Source organism: Colletes gigas, unplaced genomic scaffold (assembly GCF_013123115.1).
Source record: "Colletes gigas isolate AHSC1104 unplaced genomic scaffold, ASM1312311v1 Colletes_gigas_Sc00008, whole genome shotgun sequence".
In the NCBI taxonomy this organism is placed as follows: Eukaryota; Metazoa; Arthropoda; class Insecta; order Hymenoptera; family Colletidae; genus Colletes; species Colletes gigas.
Genome location: NW_025106637.1, coordinates 7,281,570 through 7,297,753, shown reverse-complemented (window position 1 = coordinate 7,297,753; position 16,184 = coordinate 7,281,570). Strand labels below are relative to the sequence as shown.

At 37.0% G+C, this 16,184-nt stretch overlaps 1 protein-coding gene across 2 annotated transcripts in view; it reads left to right on the top strand.

Moving 5' to 3' along the window:
* Positions 1-16,184, top strand: part of LOC122396938 (neuronal acetylcholine receptor subunit alpha-7-like) — a 180,732-nt gene that overhangs the window by 145,860 nt on the left and 18,688 nt on the right. For both annotated transcript variants that reach the window (XM_043395733.1, XM_043395732.1), the window contains exon 4: positions 5,155-5,264. In XM_043395733.1, coding sequence (XP_043251668.1) covers positions 5,155-5,264 — 110 coding nt within the window. The remainder of the gene's footprint in view (positions 1-5,154; positions 5,265-16,184) is intronic.

Here is a 16,184-nt window from a genome sequence, read left to right as displayed (position 1 = left end):
ACTTTCGCGAGATTAGTCGCGTTATTGTATCGTAACCTGTATGTTTCAGGAATAAATTACACTATCCTTTAACTCTTTTTAAAACTGCTGAATAAAAAGTAGTAAGCTCTCAGTTCTCAGCTTCGAATTATTTAATAACTAAGGTGAATATCATTCGAAACGCTTTAACGCGTTCTGGGTTTAGATCCTCCAGGAGAATGTTCAATGAAATAATGATATAACTTAGGATTTAGGTGATCCACGGTAGATAGAGTGGAAACTCGATAGAACAAAAGAGGAACCGGGTAACGTAACATCGTGGATCAGAGGATGTTGATCGTATTCGTGTACCGCAAATCAACGTTGGGGATTCGCCGTGTTCGGGAGTCGACGATAATCGAAATTACCGAGATTCCCGATTGGCGAATTTAACCTGGACGCGCCATTAAGTTCTGCGGGATTTCTGTAACGCCAGCGGCGGCGGAATGCTCGAGGGACGGAAACCCATGAAATAAGTTGGGACAAAAATCCGAAGGAGGAATTTACGATCCGTGCAAGGCGACGTCGGAAGTCCTTCAGTGGTTTTCTGGTTCCATTAGGAGACCGAACGAATCAAATCCTAGTTCGATTAACTTTCTGCCCTGCTCGTCTTTCAATCATCCCCTTCGCGGGAAAATCGGTTAACCGTTTCAATTAATTCGGTGGGTCGCGGATTGACAGCGAGACGAACGCAAAACGCCCCGGGGCGTCGCCGAGGCGACTAAGGTTTTATGTTTATGAATATTGCAAGGGACCGCGCCACCATCCGGAGAAAATTAGAGCAAAGTTCAGAACTATCCTTCCGGGGATTGGACATGGAAATCGTTAAACTCAGGATTTTCACGTACGTCGACGCATTTATATTGCCTAATTCGTGGCACGTGCAGTTTGAATCTCGCTCCCTTCTCTTATCGCCTCGGTCCGAGTTTACGTTTGAAATTATCAGCGAACGTCGGTCGAACGTGGGGAACCGTATACCACCGTTTTGTGGCGAATTAGTCGTTACGCGATACTTTATCTAAAATTTTATACGAGTCGTGTCATAGAATGCAGCGTCGAAATATTCAGGAATTTTTGGCTTCCCAATATGCAAACCAGTCGTGTGCTTTGAAAAGCTAGGATGAAAAATAAATATTTGAAATAAAATATGTATATCCGAAGAGATGTGCAAGTAAATATTTATCTGAGAATAATTGGAAATGTTAAAAAAACAGGGAGTATCTAGAAATGTTTGTTTTCCTTATTTGGATGCAATTAATAGTTTTCCGCTTATTATTATATGATAATAAATATATGTATAATTGAATAGAAAAGTTATCAAAATAAAGATATTTCATAAGGGAGATTTTATAAAGGAGACCCTACGAGTTGTTCAAAATTAAACAAATTAATGATGACTATAACGATAATAACGATTCTTTGTTTAAAACTTGAAAAGTAATACAAATCGAGACGATTTATAAAATGCTGGTGAGACGTTTCGTTCACTTTACGTACACTGATGGAACAGCGTTTCATTTTACTTGGAAAGAAGCTTTTCGAACAAACTTCTTGCTATTTTAAACAAAAAACGTAACGCCTCTCAATATTCACATACGTATGTACATATAAACTTCTCGGTTACTATTAAGTGAGCCTGGGGATCAGGAAGTATTTTAGCGTAACTCCTCTCAATTTTCGATTCATGACTTCTGCGTTTTACTCAACGACCTTGCATCCCGCTGCTCCTAGAAAATTCGTTTTCGTTGTACGTAAAGCGTACGGTGAGATTGCGAACATTTGTCTCCTTTCCAACGGAACGGAACCTTCTCAGTTTTCTCGTGGATAAGGAAATCCATCCCCTGTAACGTATACCGTAATGGATTCTTTTTAAAACACAACATTATCGATAACGTTGATGCTGTAAAACTTATATTCCGTAAGACGTTCCATTCAACTATCTTATTAAATTATGTCCTTTGGTCTTATATAAATATTCTCAATTTTTAGCAAAATAACCATTTTTTTTTCTATACAGGATGTTCGACCACCCATAAGAAAAATTTTAACATGAGATTCTGGAGGCCACAATAAGACGAAAATCAAGGATACTAATTTGTTGATTGAGGCTTCGTTACAAAGTTATAGAAAAAAATAATATATTTTCGTTAAAGAATTTTTTTCTCGAAAGTACGTAGGATTTCGGGGGTATGTCTATTCACCAAAAACAATTGTAATCGACCCCTGCAACCGAAAATAATTTTTTTAGGCCGATTTGAACAAATTTTTTTTCGCCGAAAAATTTCAGGGAAACATATCAATGTATGGCCAGACATGATATTTTCAGTGATGAATTTTTTTCTCGAAAGTGCGTACGATTTCGGTGGTATGTCTATTGACCAAAAATGATTGTAATCGACCCCTGCAACCGGAAATAATTTTTTTATGTCGATATGGAAAAAATTTTTTTCGCCGAAAAATTTCAGGGAAACATGTCAATGTATGGTCAGATATGATATTTTCGGTAAAGAATTTTTTTCTCGAAAATACGTAGGATTTCGGGGATATGTCTATTCACCAAAAATGATTGTAATTGACCCCTGCAACCAAAAATAATTTTTGTAGAACGATTTGAAATTTTTTAATTTCACCGAAAAATTCTTTATTATATTGAAATGTTGACAATGGCTTTACTTCGTAGACTTTAATAAAATTAATAAAAAGCAAACAAAATATTCTATATCGTACGTAAAATTGTATTTGATGAAAAGAAATACAAAATGTTTGCTAAATTATTATGGCATATAACTACTGTATGTAAAAGAATGAATACAGTTTGTAAAGCATTCCGTTTCAAATTGATATTTAATTGGATTCTTCGGATACCAGATTGCAAAATGTATTGCTTTACATGTTCGGAATCGTGAATAGCGATCGAAATTCCCGGAAACGGGCGTGAATTACTTTTTTCAGAAAATACACGTATCGTACGGCGAAGCAGAAGCCCGAATACGTAGCAGAAACCCACAGAATGAAAGTTCGCAAAACTACGGGTTTTCTGTTGTAAAATCACACCGAACAACATGTTTCAAAGGATTCCAAAATGCACAAAAATGCTAGATTACCGAAATCAGAGTCATTTAATTTTGAATTTACGTTTCGTTAGTGCGATTACAGAGTACAACATTTCTATCCCTATCATGTTCGAACAATATTTGATTTTAATAATCGAAGGTACATATAATATGTCACGATGAAACAATTTCACTAATAGTGGTTTAATATTTGATCGTTAATTTATTCGTGGCTGATAACACGATGGAAATAGAGCCACGAAAAGATGATTTTATTCTGAAAATTCCAAGATTTCAGCAAAAGGAATGAATTAGGGGATTTCTGAGCCACGAGAAACTAATAATCCGCGGACATTATTTTTAATCGGTTGTTTCAAGATCGCGTTCTGTATTTTAATTTTTACAGTTTGTCGTTGAGATGCTCGAATGACGCGTTTCTCGCCGTATCCTGCATGAAACCTAAATCCAACGGCAAAGACGAAATCGCTCGAATATGCCGTTGACTCCCGAACCGCGTTCATTAGCCATGAACTAATCTCATAACGGGGAGAACGACGATCCTGTATGTCGGCTTTCCACACGCCTGCGTTCAAATGGATATATAATAAACAGTCTATGCGTGCAACGTAAACCATCAAGCACAGTAGCTATTATTAATTATCCGCTGGTGTACTCCATCAGTGGCTAATCAATTGGGAGTCAGTGACTAATGGGTGTGAATCTAATGGGCAACACGAAATGTATAGACTATTCCTGCGGACAAATATCGCTAGTTGTTGTTCCCCATGGAAATCTATCGATTCTTCCCTTGGAAAATTTTTCGTCATATACGTAAGAGGATACATTTTCTATGACAAAGAGTAAAATATTCACAACTTAAGCTATATTATATCTATTCTAAAATATGATATATATAAACTGATTATTAAATTTGGCAAAATTACATGACAAACAATAACTCATTTTGAAGCAAAATTTGATCTTCAGAATGTTTATGTATTATTAATCAAGATAATTCTAAATTTCTTTCGATATTTACACAATTAATGTAGGATTCAATCAAATTTCAGATCAAATGTTCTCGATTCGTTTCGTTCATATATATACATATATGAAACGAACGAACGTAGTAAGATAAATCTTTGTTTCTGAAATCTGAAGATTTACGATGAAAGCGGCGAGCATGATTCTAAAATCAACACGTACAAACCCATGAATCACTGTGTACGCAGTTTATCGATCGCGGAGTGGTTTCATCGAAATATTGGGCTTTTTGCTTGCACAAACGCTTAGTCGACGGATCGATGCCACAGAATACGTGAAAGGGTGCTGCTACCTTATCAGCGTTCTGTTCGTATCGTTCCTTGTCTTTGCCAACCAACGATCGAAATACCGAAGCGAAGAGTTCCGGCAAAGCCCAAAACTTTCCAAATCGCCTCGTATTTCCTGCAAAGTCGTGAAAACTGCGGGCGAAAGTCTGGAAAATTTCTTTGGGAACTTTCTGCGGTGGGTATTAGCACCCTGGAACCGACGGGGCACATCGTCCGCGCGATGGGAACAGGTAATTGGCTATTTAATGTACTAGCAGCGACACGAAATTGGCTACAATGAAATCTGACTACATTTACGTCGCTCCTCTTTCGGCATTCCATTCTCAGGGTTCCCGTTTCTGACGTCGAAACGACCGTAAAACTGAAGCGGTTAATTCCTTTCGGGCATAAAAATAATTTCATAATAACCGGAAGGGACTAAAAGTTCTCGAAAAGACTCGTTTTACTGCGCGAATCCGGCAAACTCGACTCGACCATTGCCGTTTAAAATAGTTATTTGCCCCATTTGGTAACTAATGGTAAATGTTAACATCGATTATTTCGAAATTTCGAAAAGATTGAATTTCGATATGTAATTGATGGAGTAATGCAATATTCGCAGTGAATATTTTGAGAAATCTATATTTTAAGAGAAATTATTTTATTAAGTGGTAGTTGCAGCGTTACAGTTTTTGTAACTGATTAGTTTGAAAATAGATATATGATATATTTATTTTGGAGAATATTTTTAAGAAATTCTTGTTTAATTGCAGGAGTGGAATGATGTGAACATGAGATGGAACACGTCGGAGTACGGGGGTGTAAGAGACCTCAGGATCCCACCACACAGGCTTTGGAAGCCCGACGTTCTCATGTATAACAGGTAATTTAACGCCGCCTTCATCTGTTCAATATTCATAGAACGAATATTGTCTGTTTAATTTCTGTTTAATTTTTACTACGTTTGCGACTAGCAAAAAAGATATTAAAATCCCTCTGACGAAACTTACATGCATATTAAGCATTTTGCAGACAAAATAACCGATTTTAAAGATCAAAGGATCAATAAATCGCGACTCATAATTCATGGATTTTCTGTCCCTACATTGGTCGAAGCAAAAGCTTTACGTTCGTAACAGCGTTTTTGTTTGAGTTTCGAATGAGGTAATGGTTGTAAAATGTAATGTTTTACTTCTGGAATGCATTATTATTCCATGGTTCTAATCTTTCGCTCGGATGCCGCGATTACGAAGCAAGTTTTGCTTTTGACCGGTTAAGCTTCACCAAGCAAAGTACTTTTCGAACAATGTCTGATTTAAGCGAGGCTGCATCGCATCTGAATCTGACACCAAGGGCATTCTGTGAATTTCAAACAATGGACAATACAGTTGAATCCAGATTCTTCGTTAGTCAGATTCCCCAAGCAAAGAAATTAATATTTATAAGAATCGTGGAAATTTAATTTAAAAACGAAATCAATGGTTTTAATTTGAATACGAAAAGTTGAAAAGATTCTCGATACTTTCGTGTGAATATTTAAATATCCGCACTGCTTGTTCTCATATTTTAAAACGAGTATGTTAATTTTATGTTGAATACTATTTTAGATAAAACAATATTGAGATAAAACAATAATTATTACCGTTATCGCTTAAATAAAAATAAAATATTAACAGTTAATTACGTTTCTATTTACTTGTTCGCCTAAAATGTACACCATTTGCTATTAATTTACCAAACTATAGAAGCAAATCACAATGATGGTTCAAACATTATGAAATGTTCCACCGTATAACGTTATACAATATCATGATTTTACTAATTAAAATACGTTATATTTCTTGGAGAGTACGAACGAAGCATATAAAAAACTGTAAAATTAAAATCACAAAAGACACAAAATTGAGAAGCGCTGATCCAGATTTGGAAACAGCGGGATCTGGAAGGAAGTTGACATGAAAAATTATGTGGAATACTGATATCTGACCATAAATCAAGAGTGCCACTTCAGGGCACTGAATCTTTGTTCTCCAACTTTAAAATTTAGTCAGCAGAAAGATGTCCTTTTCTCAAAATATACGTAGTGCCGTCCCGACTTTCTTACTCTTTATACTCTTTCTCCAGGATGCAAATTTAAGGGAATCCGATAAGAAGGACCCAGTGGTTCCCACATGTCACCTCTTAGCCTCGATAAAAAAACAGTCTACGTGGCACGAATAAATCTAGGAACGTCCCAATCTGCTCAAAATATTATAATCTTTCGTATATATATTTACTTAATATGAAAATGGAAACAAGAGAAATAATTTCCTGTATATGGTTACAATTATACCCTGATTACCTAGTTATTAGTTGTCTATGATCGTTGATCGTCTTTATTAGCATGAATATTCAATGTTCGGTTCGGTTCTGTGCAGTATTTACACGCAACCACAAGTTCGGAGTTTATATCGCTTTAATATCTTTTACGCGCCAAAACCAATATTTACGAAGGGTCACATACCGAGTCAAGTTATTTATTCGCTTTTACAAATTGTTCATGATGCTAACGAATTAAATTTTCGACCGAAACTATAATCTTAACAACACATTCAATTATTATACGTACCACGTATATGCCCAATTGATTACTGACAATAGAAAATATTTTTTTTTTTTTGGACAATAAAAAATCAGTTGACAGTTTATTATGGTGTCGTGTAAATTTTTATTACACAACTCGTATACTAGCAAACAATATAAAATAACAAAATCGTGATAAACCTGAGCACGAAGGTTTAAAAGTGCAGAATAAATTCCCATGAAATCGAACCTAACCCGTTTGACTCGAAACAGACGTTGACGTGTTTATTATTTACACGTCCGAGCGTCGTTCATTTTCGAACGTTCAAAGTGAATGAACGGTGACCAACTTCCGTTGTACAATTGGCCTCAAACGCAGGCATCAGTATTAATCTCTGTGTGCACGTAGGTCGTCGTGAGGTCACTCGCAAAGATGGTGCATGCCTGAATCGCATCGGGAATCGATCAATTAACCGCTTTGTCGCTTCGTCACGGCGTGTTTCTCGCGTGTTCCACTTTTCACCAGTTCTGTCAAACGAGGAAGTAGACGTTCTCGTTTATTATATTGTATTTCCCAGGCAGCGACGAAGCCAGCGATAAAATATATTAGAGGGTGGACGGTAGCGGCAGGAAACGACCGAAATATTTTTCGGACTTTACGTCGACGAAGCACGCTTAAAATTAAAGTCGAAACTAAACGAACGATGATAAAAAAAAACAAATAACCGCTTTCGAACCGTATAGAGAAAATTTGCATCTTAATAGATCGCGATTTCAATCAGTTCGTGGCATATATTTTAAGCAAAATAAATAAAATCGTATCTCCTACAGACACTTTGGCAATTCCCCGCGTAGCTAGAGCTAAACAAAACCCAAGTAATGGTTTCTGTGGCGAAAATTCAATTCTAACAGAATCGCTGTATAGAAACGATTTTGATGGATCAAACGAAAAGACACGCACCGCTTCTTGGAACAGAAGACTGGCCATTGAACATAGAAAGAAGAAACAAAAGAAACCTATCTATCATCAGAAAAGGAACAAAGATTTCTCAAAGAAAGACAGTGGTGATGCTGAATGTGTTTCCCGTGACCGTTTGTTTTCTGAATCCGAAAGAGGATGAGTTAGACGTTTAAAATGTCACGGTTTTAATGTGCATATGCCAGGGGAAAGGATTTAGTTATCTGCATTCAGACTGATTCTCGAAATAAAAATGATAATAAATTCATTATGAATTTTCTATTTTAGCTTCGTTTTATTCGAACCAAGTTGTATTTATATTAATTCTTTCGTTATTTTACATAAAAATAAATTTGATGCAGAATCAACAAACCACAGAATTATTAGTAGGTTGGTGCAACAACCAACATTCGGTTCAACGACCTGGTATTCCTATAATCGATAATAGGCAATGACTCGAGTGTTCATTAATTAAGTAAAATTGCCACGAAAAATTGACCATATTTCTACTTCCTCTATATAGGGTGTTAAAAGAAAAAATATTGGACGTACTCCGTTTCCGCGCGGTTCTTCTCGCCTCAGTTTGTGAAAACGCGCAATCACGTTGAAAAAGAAAAGTTTATCGAGACAGTCAATACGTTAAGAGCGATCTAGATTCTAAACTATCAGAAATTCTTGGTGACTGGTATGTGGTGGAAAAGTGGGACGCTAGGCCAAGTGGGTCAGTCGCATTAAAAACAAAGCCACCGCCACCATTTGAAGAGAATCAGGGAAAGTATCTCCCCCACGCGGAAATATATTGTCGGAAAACGCTTGCGGCCCCTATTGTTTTTAAGTAGGTAATGTATCGGTTCCAGGCCGACGTCGTATTTGTCGAATTAAAAGTTTAGTTTAAGACGCATTAAACGGAGCGGAAAGAACGGGCAAGCTTCCGGGGAATTGCGACGAGCATTCGAGCAATTTTTGCACGTCGTTGGTAGACATTTCAGGTTGGGTTTTATAAAAGCGTTTCAACCGCATCGCGTCTTTTTGCACTTTTCCTATTTCGTTTTTTTTTTTCGTTTCTTGCGTACTATGTATTTAGTTTGTTTCCCCTTTCATGTTTTTGGCTTCCCTATACGCGTGTAATTCGCGCAATAAAGACTGTTCGCGCTATTGTTTTTCGGAAGCACAGCTCAGGATCAAGTAGAAAGTATCGGAACTTTTAATTAATCCTGCTATAGTTTACTCGGGTCGACATCTTTTTGTTTTATCGATTTAACGACTTTACTGGCCAAATAAAACGAAGTAATTTGGATGGAGGAAGTACACCGAGTTGGAGTGAAGGAACGAAATTCAGCGAATAAAGTCGCTTTACAACTTAAGTCGATGACAAACCTCTTGGTTAAAATTACAAAACTCGACGGTATGATTATAATCGAGTTATTCGAAGATAGATACATTTATCTAGAAGTATATGTTGTTCGACTAAGAAGCCAACGTTACGAAACAGAAGTGATTGAAAGTTGTATTTACATTAAAAAATGAATTTGTATACGATTCAATTCCCTCGAAATCTTCGTAAACTCAACAAATTCGAGTCTGATATTCGATACAAGAAAGGACCCCGAAGGTACAAGTTTTAATATCAACATTGAGGAAATCTTACTACGATAAGTCTGAAGGAAACTGCCTTTGCTCGCAAGAAACGTTAAAAATCGATTTTACTTTTTGGTTTTTCTTTAATATTGCTATATTAGCAACGTCCAATAAATCTCGTCCAGTATTACCATCTTAGTCGACAATTTTTCTGCGAAACTGAGCAAACCACGATTTATGTTGCCCCAAACTGCGGGGATCGATACTTTTTATGAAAATTGCAAGCAACGATGTTTCTCGTGCACGGGTGATTCGAAAAATGGCATAATTCGCTCCGAAAAAGATATTAACGCGAGCGTGCTAAAAGGTGACTTACGAAACATATGTTTTTGTATTTAATTAACATTTAAAAATGCATAAACGCGCGAATTAACATGCAAACTGAAACTCGGGTATGTTTCTTTTTAAAAACAAAATTTTACACTCGCATATTCGTCTCACGCGTAGTTAATTCGAAAAATGTCGTTATGGAATACGCAACAATTCCTCGGTGTCGTTGGACATTTTTTAATACACATTGTAAACTATGTCCAGCGAGCGAATAATTAAATAAAGTGTTCAGAAAATATTTATTACAAATTTGATCGTTATCCGTCGCGATTCTAGAGCAGTTTTTAAACTCTGAAATTAATTAAACTAATGCTGAACACGCATGGTCCGTCAATTACGGCAATATGTCATTAGGATCGCGTGGGCGAAGCTCCTCTTACCGTTCGCCGCATGGCATAACGTTATTTCCCTGCATACAGAATGTGTTAGAACGTCAACGAGATATAAACGTTATTTTTCTCGAAAATGTGTCGCGATTTGCAGTGGATCCTCGTTCCGTTGAACATCTGGCTCATAAACTTTTGATGCATCTACATTCACGGTACACGCGCAAATGTTACCTTACCGTTTGCAGTTTTATAAATATAGCATTTCAATAATTTTATAGCCGTGGCGTTCGCGGAGCAGCGGATTTTCGCTCCGAGTATCGCGCCAGAAAGAAAATCCACGACGATTTACGTGCCCCTCTAATGGAAATGGACAGATCAATTACCGAATAACGTCGCGAAAATTTTATAAAGATTCCGGTGGAATATACCGCTCATATCCTCAGTATATGAAAACAATTTCGAGTTAACAAAAATAGCAGTTTAATTCGCGCGGGCTTGCCGCGCTCTCCAATTCTATTTCTCGAATCAGAAATTTCATCTAACCGTGGCCAATTTATAAATAACACGGAAATAAAATTGTCGCCGTACGGATGGCGCAACGTGATCAAATTTCGATCGTATTTTCGTTCTGTTTGATGGTTAGTACGCATAGACCCAACCGTACGTGCCACACGTGGAGACATATGTATGTCAGCCGTTTTCGGTCTCAGGATCTGCTACGCTGATAACTTCGATCGATAAATATCTACCGCCAATCTGTTCGATATATTATTTATGAAAGCTAATACGTATTTACTGCCTAAACGAAACGTTACGAAATATATGGTCTTCGAAAACGTTTTGATATCGTTCGAGTATAAATTTTAAAAAATTAATCTTCGATCCAGAAGGTTATGCGAACGATATAGTTGACTTTCCTCGTCAGACGGTTTACGCGTACCTGGGTCTCAGCGCGAGATAAGAAAGGTCAATTCATGGAATGAATTAGTGTCCAATCCCGAATATATGCGAGTCCCCGGACCCGATTGTTTGCATATAGTCGAGCACTACTGTAATTGGCTATGTGGATACCGATTAGTGCCCTGGTATAATCATTGGAAACCATATTCCAGTTATGCGTTTACACATTGTAGTACATACAGCAATTTCATGGGAATCGCTTAAGCAAGTGGCAACAGCCTTTGTATAATGGATCAGCAGAAGCTGTAAAATGGAGTCTATTTCTTAATAATTTTTTAACCGAACTTGACTTCGAATCTAGCGAGGGAAATTGGCTGTTTGCAAAAAGTCGCGTTTAATTCTTAATTCGTTCAGGCGAACGTTAAGAGGGCGATGCAATCTGGCAAAGAAACTTATATTTACGTTCCTGATCTACGTCCCAACGTGACTTTCATAAATTTCGTTCGCGTTAATTACTGGCCCCGCGAACAACGCCTCACTTTTTTCTATTTTTCCGTTATAATATTCTTTTCCTCTCGGCCGAGCAAAACGAAATGTTAAATTTTATGTTTTGCGCAAACTGGAATGGGAACGGGAATGAGAAACTTTTGGGTATCACTGGTTTGCTGAAAACACACTCTTCGCGTCGTGTATACGCCGTTGAATGTCGGAGTGAAGTTTTCTTGCTGAAAAGTGAAAAGCTAAAAGATAAAATTCATTGGGTCGACAGTGATTTATTTAACTTGGAATAACTGATTTATGTGCAATCCTGCGACGACGTTGGAGTTTTTAACAAACGACCAAAACAAAACTGTTAACAGGATAGACCGAAAATCAACACAACAGACACACGAAACATACAATACCACCGATACCATTTTCATATTATTGTTAATGCATTGAGTACTAAAATACTATCCATTAACTCGTCAAATGATAATGAGGACTTTCGACCGCACTATTTGTCCGTTCAAATTCAATTTTGACGGGCTATATCCACAAAATACAAAATTATGATATATATATGAAATATATTAGATTTATTTAAGAGAAAAATGTGCCCACAGAACTGCAATTAAACCAAATGGTCCGAACGATAAGTAAAAGTTTCACTTTTCTAACTACAACGCTGCATCATAAATGTCAAGTTACCCATGTCTACATAAATTATTGCTAATACACGATCGTGTATACGTATATAGTAATTAATCCATTGCTACTGTCGAATACGCTCTGTACAATGATTTTATTATCGTTTCGAATCTCTTTTTGTAACTGCTCGCGTTTCAGGCTCAAAAGTTCAATGAAACGCTCTTTAAAATTCGTGCTTCGTTTAAGGCCACGGATAATAAATTGATTCGTCGAAGAAACGTAGGACACGCTCGAGAGTGCTCGAAAGAGGGACAAATACGCATGAAATATTTCAACGAAGCGATACACGCGTCATCATTTATTGATATTATTAATTGGCGACTTGCGCGCTCGGATTAAATGACTACGCTCTGTTTCTATTCTATCGGGCGTAGTTCAACGCTTGACGATTGCTAACTTTGTATCCAAAGCGTAGCACGAGATTCGTTAATTAGGCCACGAGCAACGTTGGCAAATACCACGAGAGAAAAGGAATTAATGAAGTGCAGGATTTATTGATTTTAGGAACCGCGCCACAGGACGGTCTTTCGAAGAATATATTGAATCCTGATGCGACTATTGTACCTCGCACATGTTTTTTTTTTTTTATTGTTCCCAAGTCGCGTACAGTCGTTATTTGCAACTGTCCGGCAAACCTCAGCGTAGACGTCGTAAATATTAAACAAAGATTTGCCAATTCAAATTTACGAATTTTTTATATCTTTAAATGAATGTTAACCCTTTGTACTGCTCGAGTCACCTCTTGAACCATTCAATAAAACGTAAACTCGTTTTAATTGGTTAAAATTAAGTTACGTCTTTAACTCTGCTTTGAAGTTTCAAATGGGAATACATTTAATCCTCAAACTTCTGCTTTGAGCAGTCAAACTCTGCCATTTATTCAACAAGTAAAGCTATTTACATTTTGTTAATCGATAAATTTAGTTTGGACTATATTCTATTTTACTGTAAAGTTGAATTCGACAGTGTGATTCGTCATGATTGCACATTACAAAAAGCATCCAAACAAAATTTGTGACCGAATTATATTTCGCTGTTATTCGTCATTGTTTACTTTATTAAAAAGGAAAAGTAAATTTTGTTTAATAATCAGAACGCGATTGTAATCTCTCAATTAAAGTAATTTCTTTTTTCATAGATCAGAAAATAAAAATCATATAAATTATGTGACACGTGTAGTAGCAACATTGAACAGAGAACTGTGGACGTTGGGATATTTATTAGGGTAGTTCTTATGCCATATGCAGGACACAATGCATGGGGTGCAGAAACGCAATCATTAACATTCTCCAGATGAAAATAGAGTGCAGCCGGTCGTTTCCCGGCCGGAACAAATGACCCTAAACACATTAAGCTTGTTCCATCTGTTCCGGCGACAATTCAATCGTCACTAATCGACTTTTCGTTCGTTTCCTATAATACATCGTAGCCGGTTACTTTCTAGTGATCAATGTAAACGTAGAGATTCAAGAGGCCAAAATGAGATGAAAATCAAGAATATCAATATCTTGATTGAGGCTTCGTTAAAATGTTATTAAAAAATTAAATTAAAAAATTTCAAATCATTCTGGAAAAATTATTTTTCGTTGCGAGGGTCAATTACAATCATTTTTGGTCAATAGACATATACCCGAAATCCTACGCATTTTCGAGAAAAAAATTCGAGTAGTTGCCTAAATATTTCGATGAAAAAAAAATTTTTCAAATCGTTTTGAAAAAATTATTTTCTGTTGCGAGGGTCAATTATAATCATTTTAGGTCAGTAGCCATACCCCCGAAATCCTACGCACTTTCGAGAAAAAAATTCTTTACCGAAAATACTGTATGTCTGACCATACCGTTGACATGTTTCACTGAAATTTCATGCATATCTTTAAAAGATCATAACTTCTGGACGGATTGAAGGATTTTAATGATTCAAAATTTAAACAATGCGTATTAATGGAGCTCTAGAGCCCCAGAAAAGTGGGCCAAAAAAATACATTGGATTTAAGGTCTACTTGTATAATAACTTTTTAATGAAGCCTCAATCAACAAATTAATATTCTTGATTTTCGTCTTATTTTGGCCACAATAATTTCCCATTAAAATTTTTCCTAGAGATGGCTGAACACCCTGTATATCTAAAAGAGATGGAAGTTACTTTATATTCAATATTTTGTAAACGAAGGATAATGTAAAAGTGTTATAACATTTCAGTGGCCCTCGTGTATCATATTAAATTCCTCTAACCAAAGAAAGGCGTATTATAATGGACATCCTGCAATTGTATCTTTCGTTGTATGTTGTAAAGCAAGTTGGTAAACAGTTTAAATCTGCAAGCATAATCGTGGGACTACTGTATACGTTTCGTTAAGTTATACGCGCGAAATGATAAGTAAATCTCGTCAAAATTGCACGGTCCAGGAGGTAACCGTGAACAAGCGTGCATCCACGGTCAGGATTTCATTTCGTACGACCGACTTCCGGGAATGGTTGGAGCCATGTCAGTGGCTCGATATTAGGTCACCGTCATAGACACTGTTCGGTACGGGGCAGGTGGTGTGCAGGCGCATATAAATCAGATATTCGATTAATGGCATAAATATCGTTTGAAATAGCGCGAGGGCGGATGAGATTCGGGGTTAGAAGGATGCAGAGCTTAATGCGTGACAAAATGAGTTTACATTCGCGATGGAGGGAACCGTTTGGCGGCACAGTGGAGCAGACAGAGGAGAGGAGAGGAATATACGAGTGCTGGGGTGGTTCGACTGCATAGGAAATTTGGAACCGAGCCAAAGGCAATATGCATTAGCCATCGCGTATTTTGAAATTCAAGCCAAAGCAGATTAAATCCTATTCCTGGACCCCCCGTTCGGCCCATGTTTGGGGGCCTCATCCCCCCGCGATTCTTCCTTTAGTCACTAACCCTGTCTTGTTTGCGGCCACGTAATCAACACCGACCCTGCGGTACGTCGATGTCTGAACTTTTATAGTGTTTCGATTGCCGTACTAATCGATATGCGGTCACCCAAATCTGTCGGATAGCCTGAGCTTTATTGTACTTTGGCCTCTGCACGTTCAACGTTACAGTGTATCGTCGTGTTCACGCGTCGCGTAGTCAACGAAAATTCAATTTTTCTAGCTAAAATTAGAACTCTCCACGTTACAACCTAGTTTTAACGATGGGAAAAAACTGTACTTATGTACAGGTGGACTTTCACGATCAGAGTTGATTTCTGTCGCTGAATATTTTAATACATTCATGATTCATTCGATACGAAGCGATAGTAAAATAAGAATTTATTCTGATTCTTGTTTAAAAAATAAATGTATCAATCAATATTAGGAATTAACTGCCCTTCGAACCTCTGCATTATACAAAGGTATTACACATAGAACATGTCAAAATTACTTCAACCCCCGAAATTTTGAAATTAAAATATAGGTATTGCCTGTCACGTTAAATAAAAGATGCGATCATAAATATCACCGTAATACCTGATTTCGTATGTACAAACATTGATCGTTTATACTTGGAAATATAGGAGAATTAATTTTGAATCGTCTCTCGCACAAAAAGCACACGAATGAATTGTTGCCACCCGAAATAAGAGGAATTCATACGAAGCACGACGTTCTAAAGTACGTGTGTGCATATCTTTCTAATGTACGAGTGTTTTGTCCTAGCAAAGTAGAAACAATCGGTGCCCTCACCTTGGTTCACTGTTGCAAGGTGCGACAAATGAAACAAATGAGAGGTCAGTGTTTTATCAGCTAGTGTCGATGGAACAACGAGCTAGCGAGAAATTGAGAGTGCGTAAACACAATGACACGCGAGACTTTAAGATACGACGATCTAACATTTAAATTATTGGCTACCTACTTTCGTCAAATATCACATATTATTAAATTG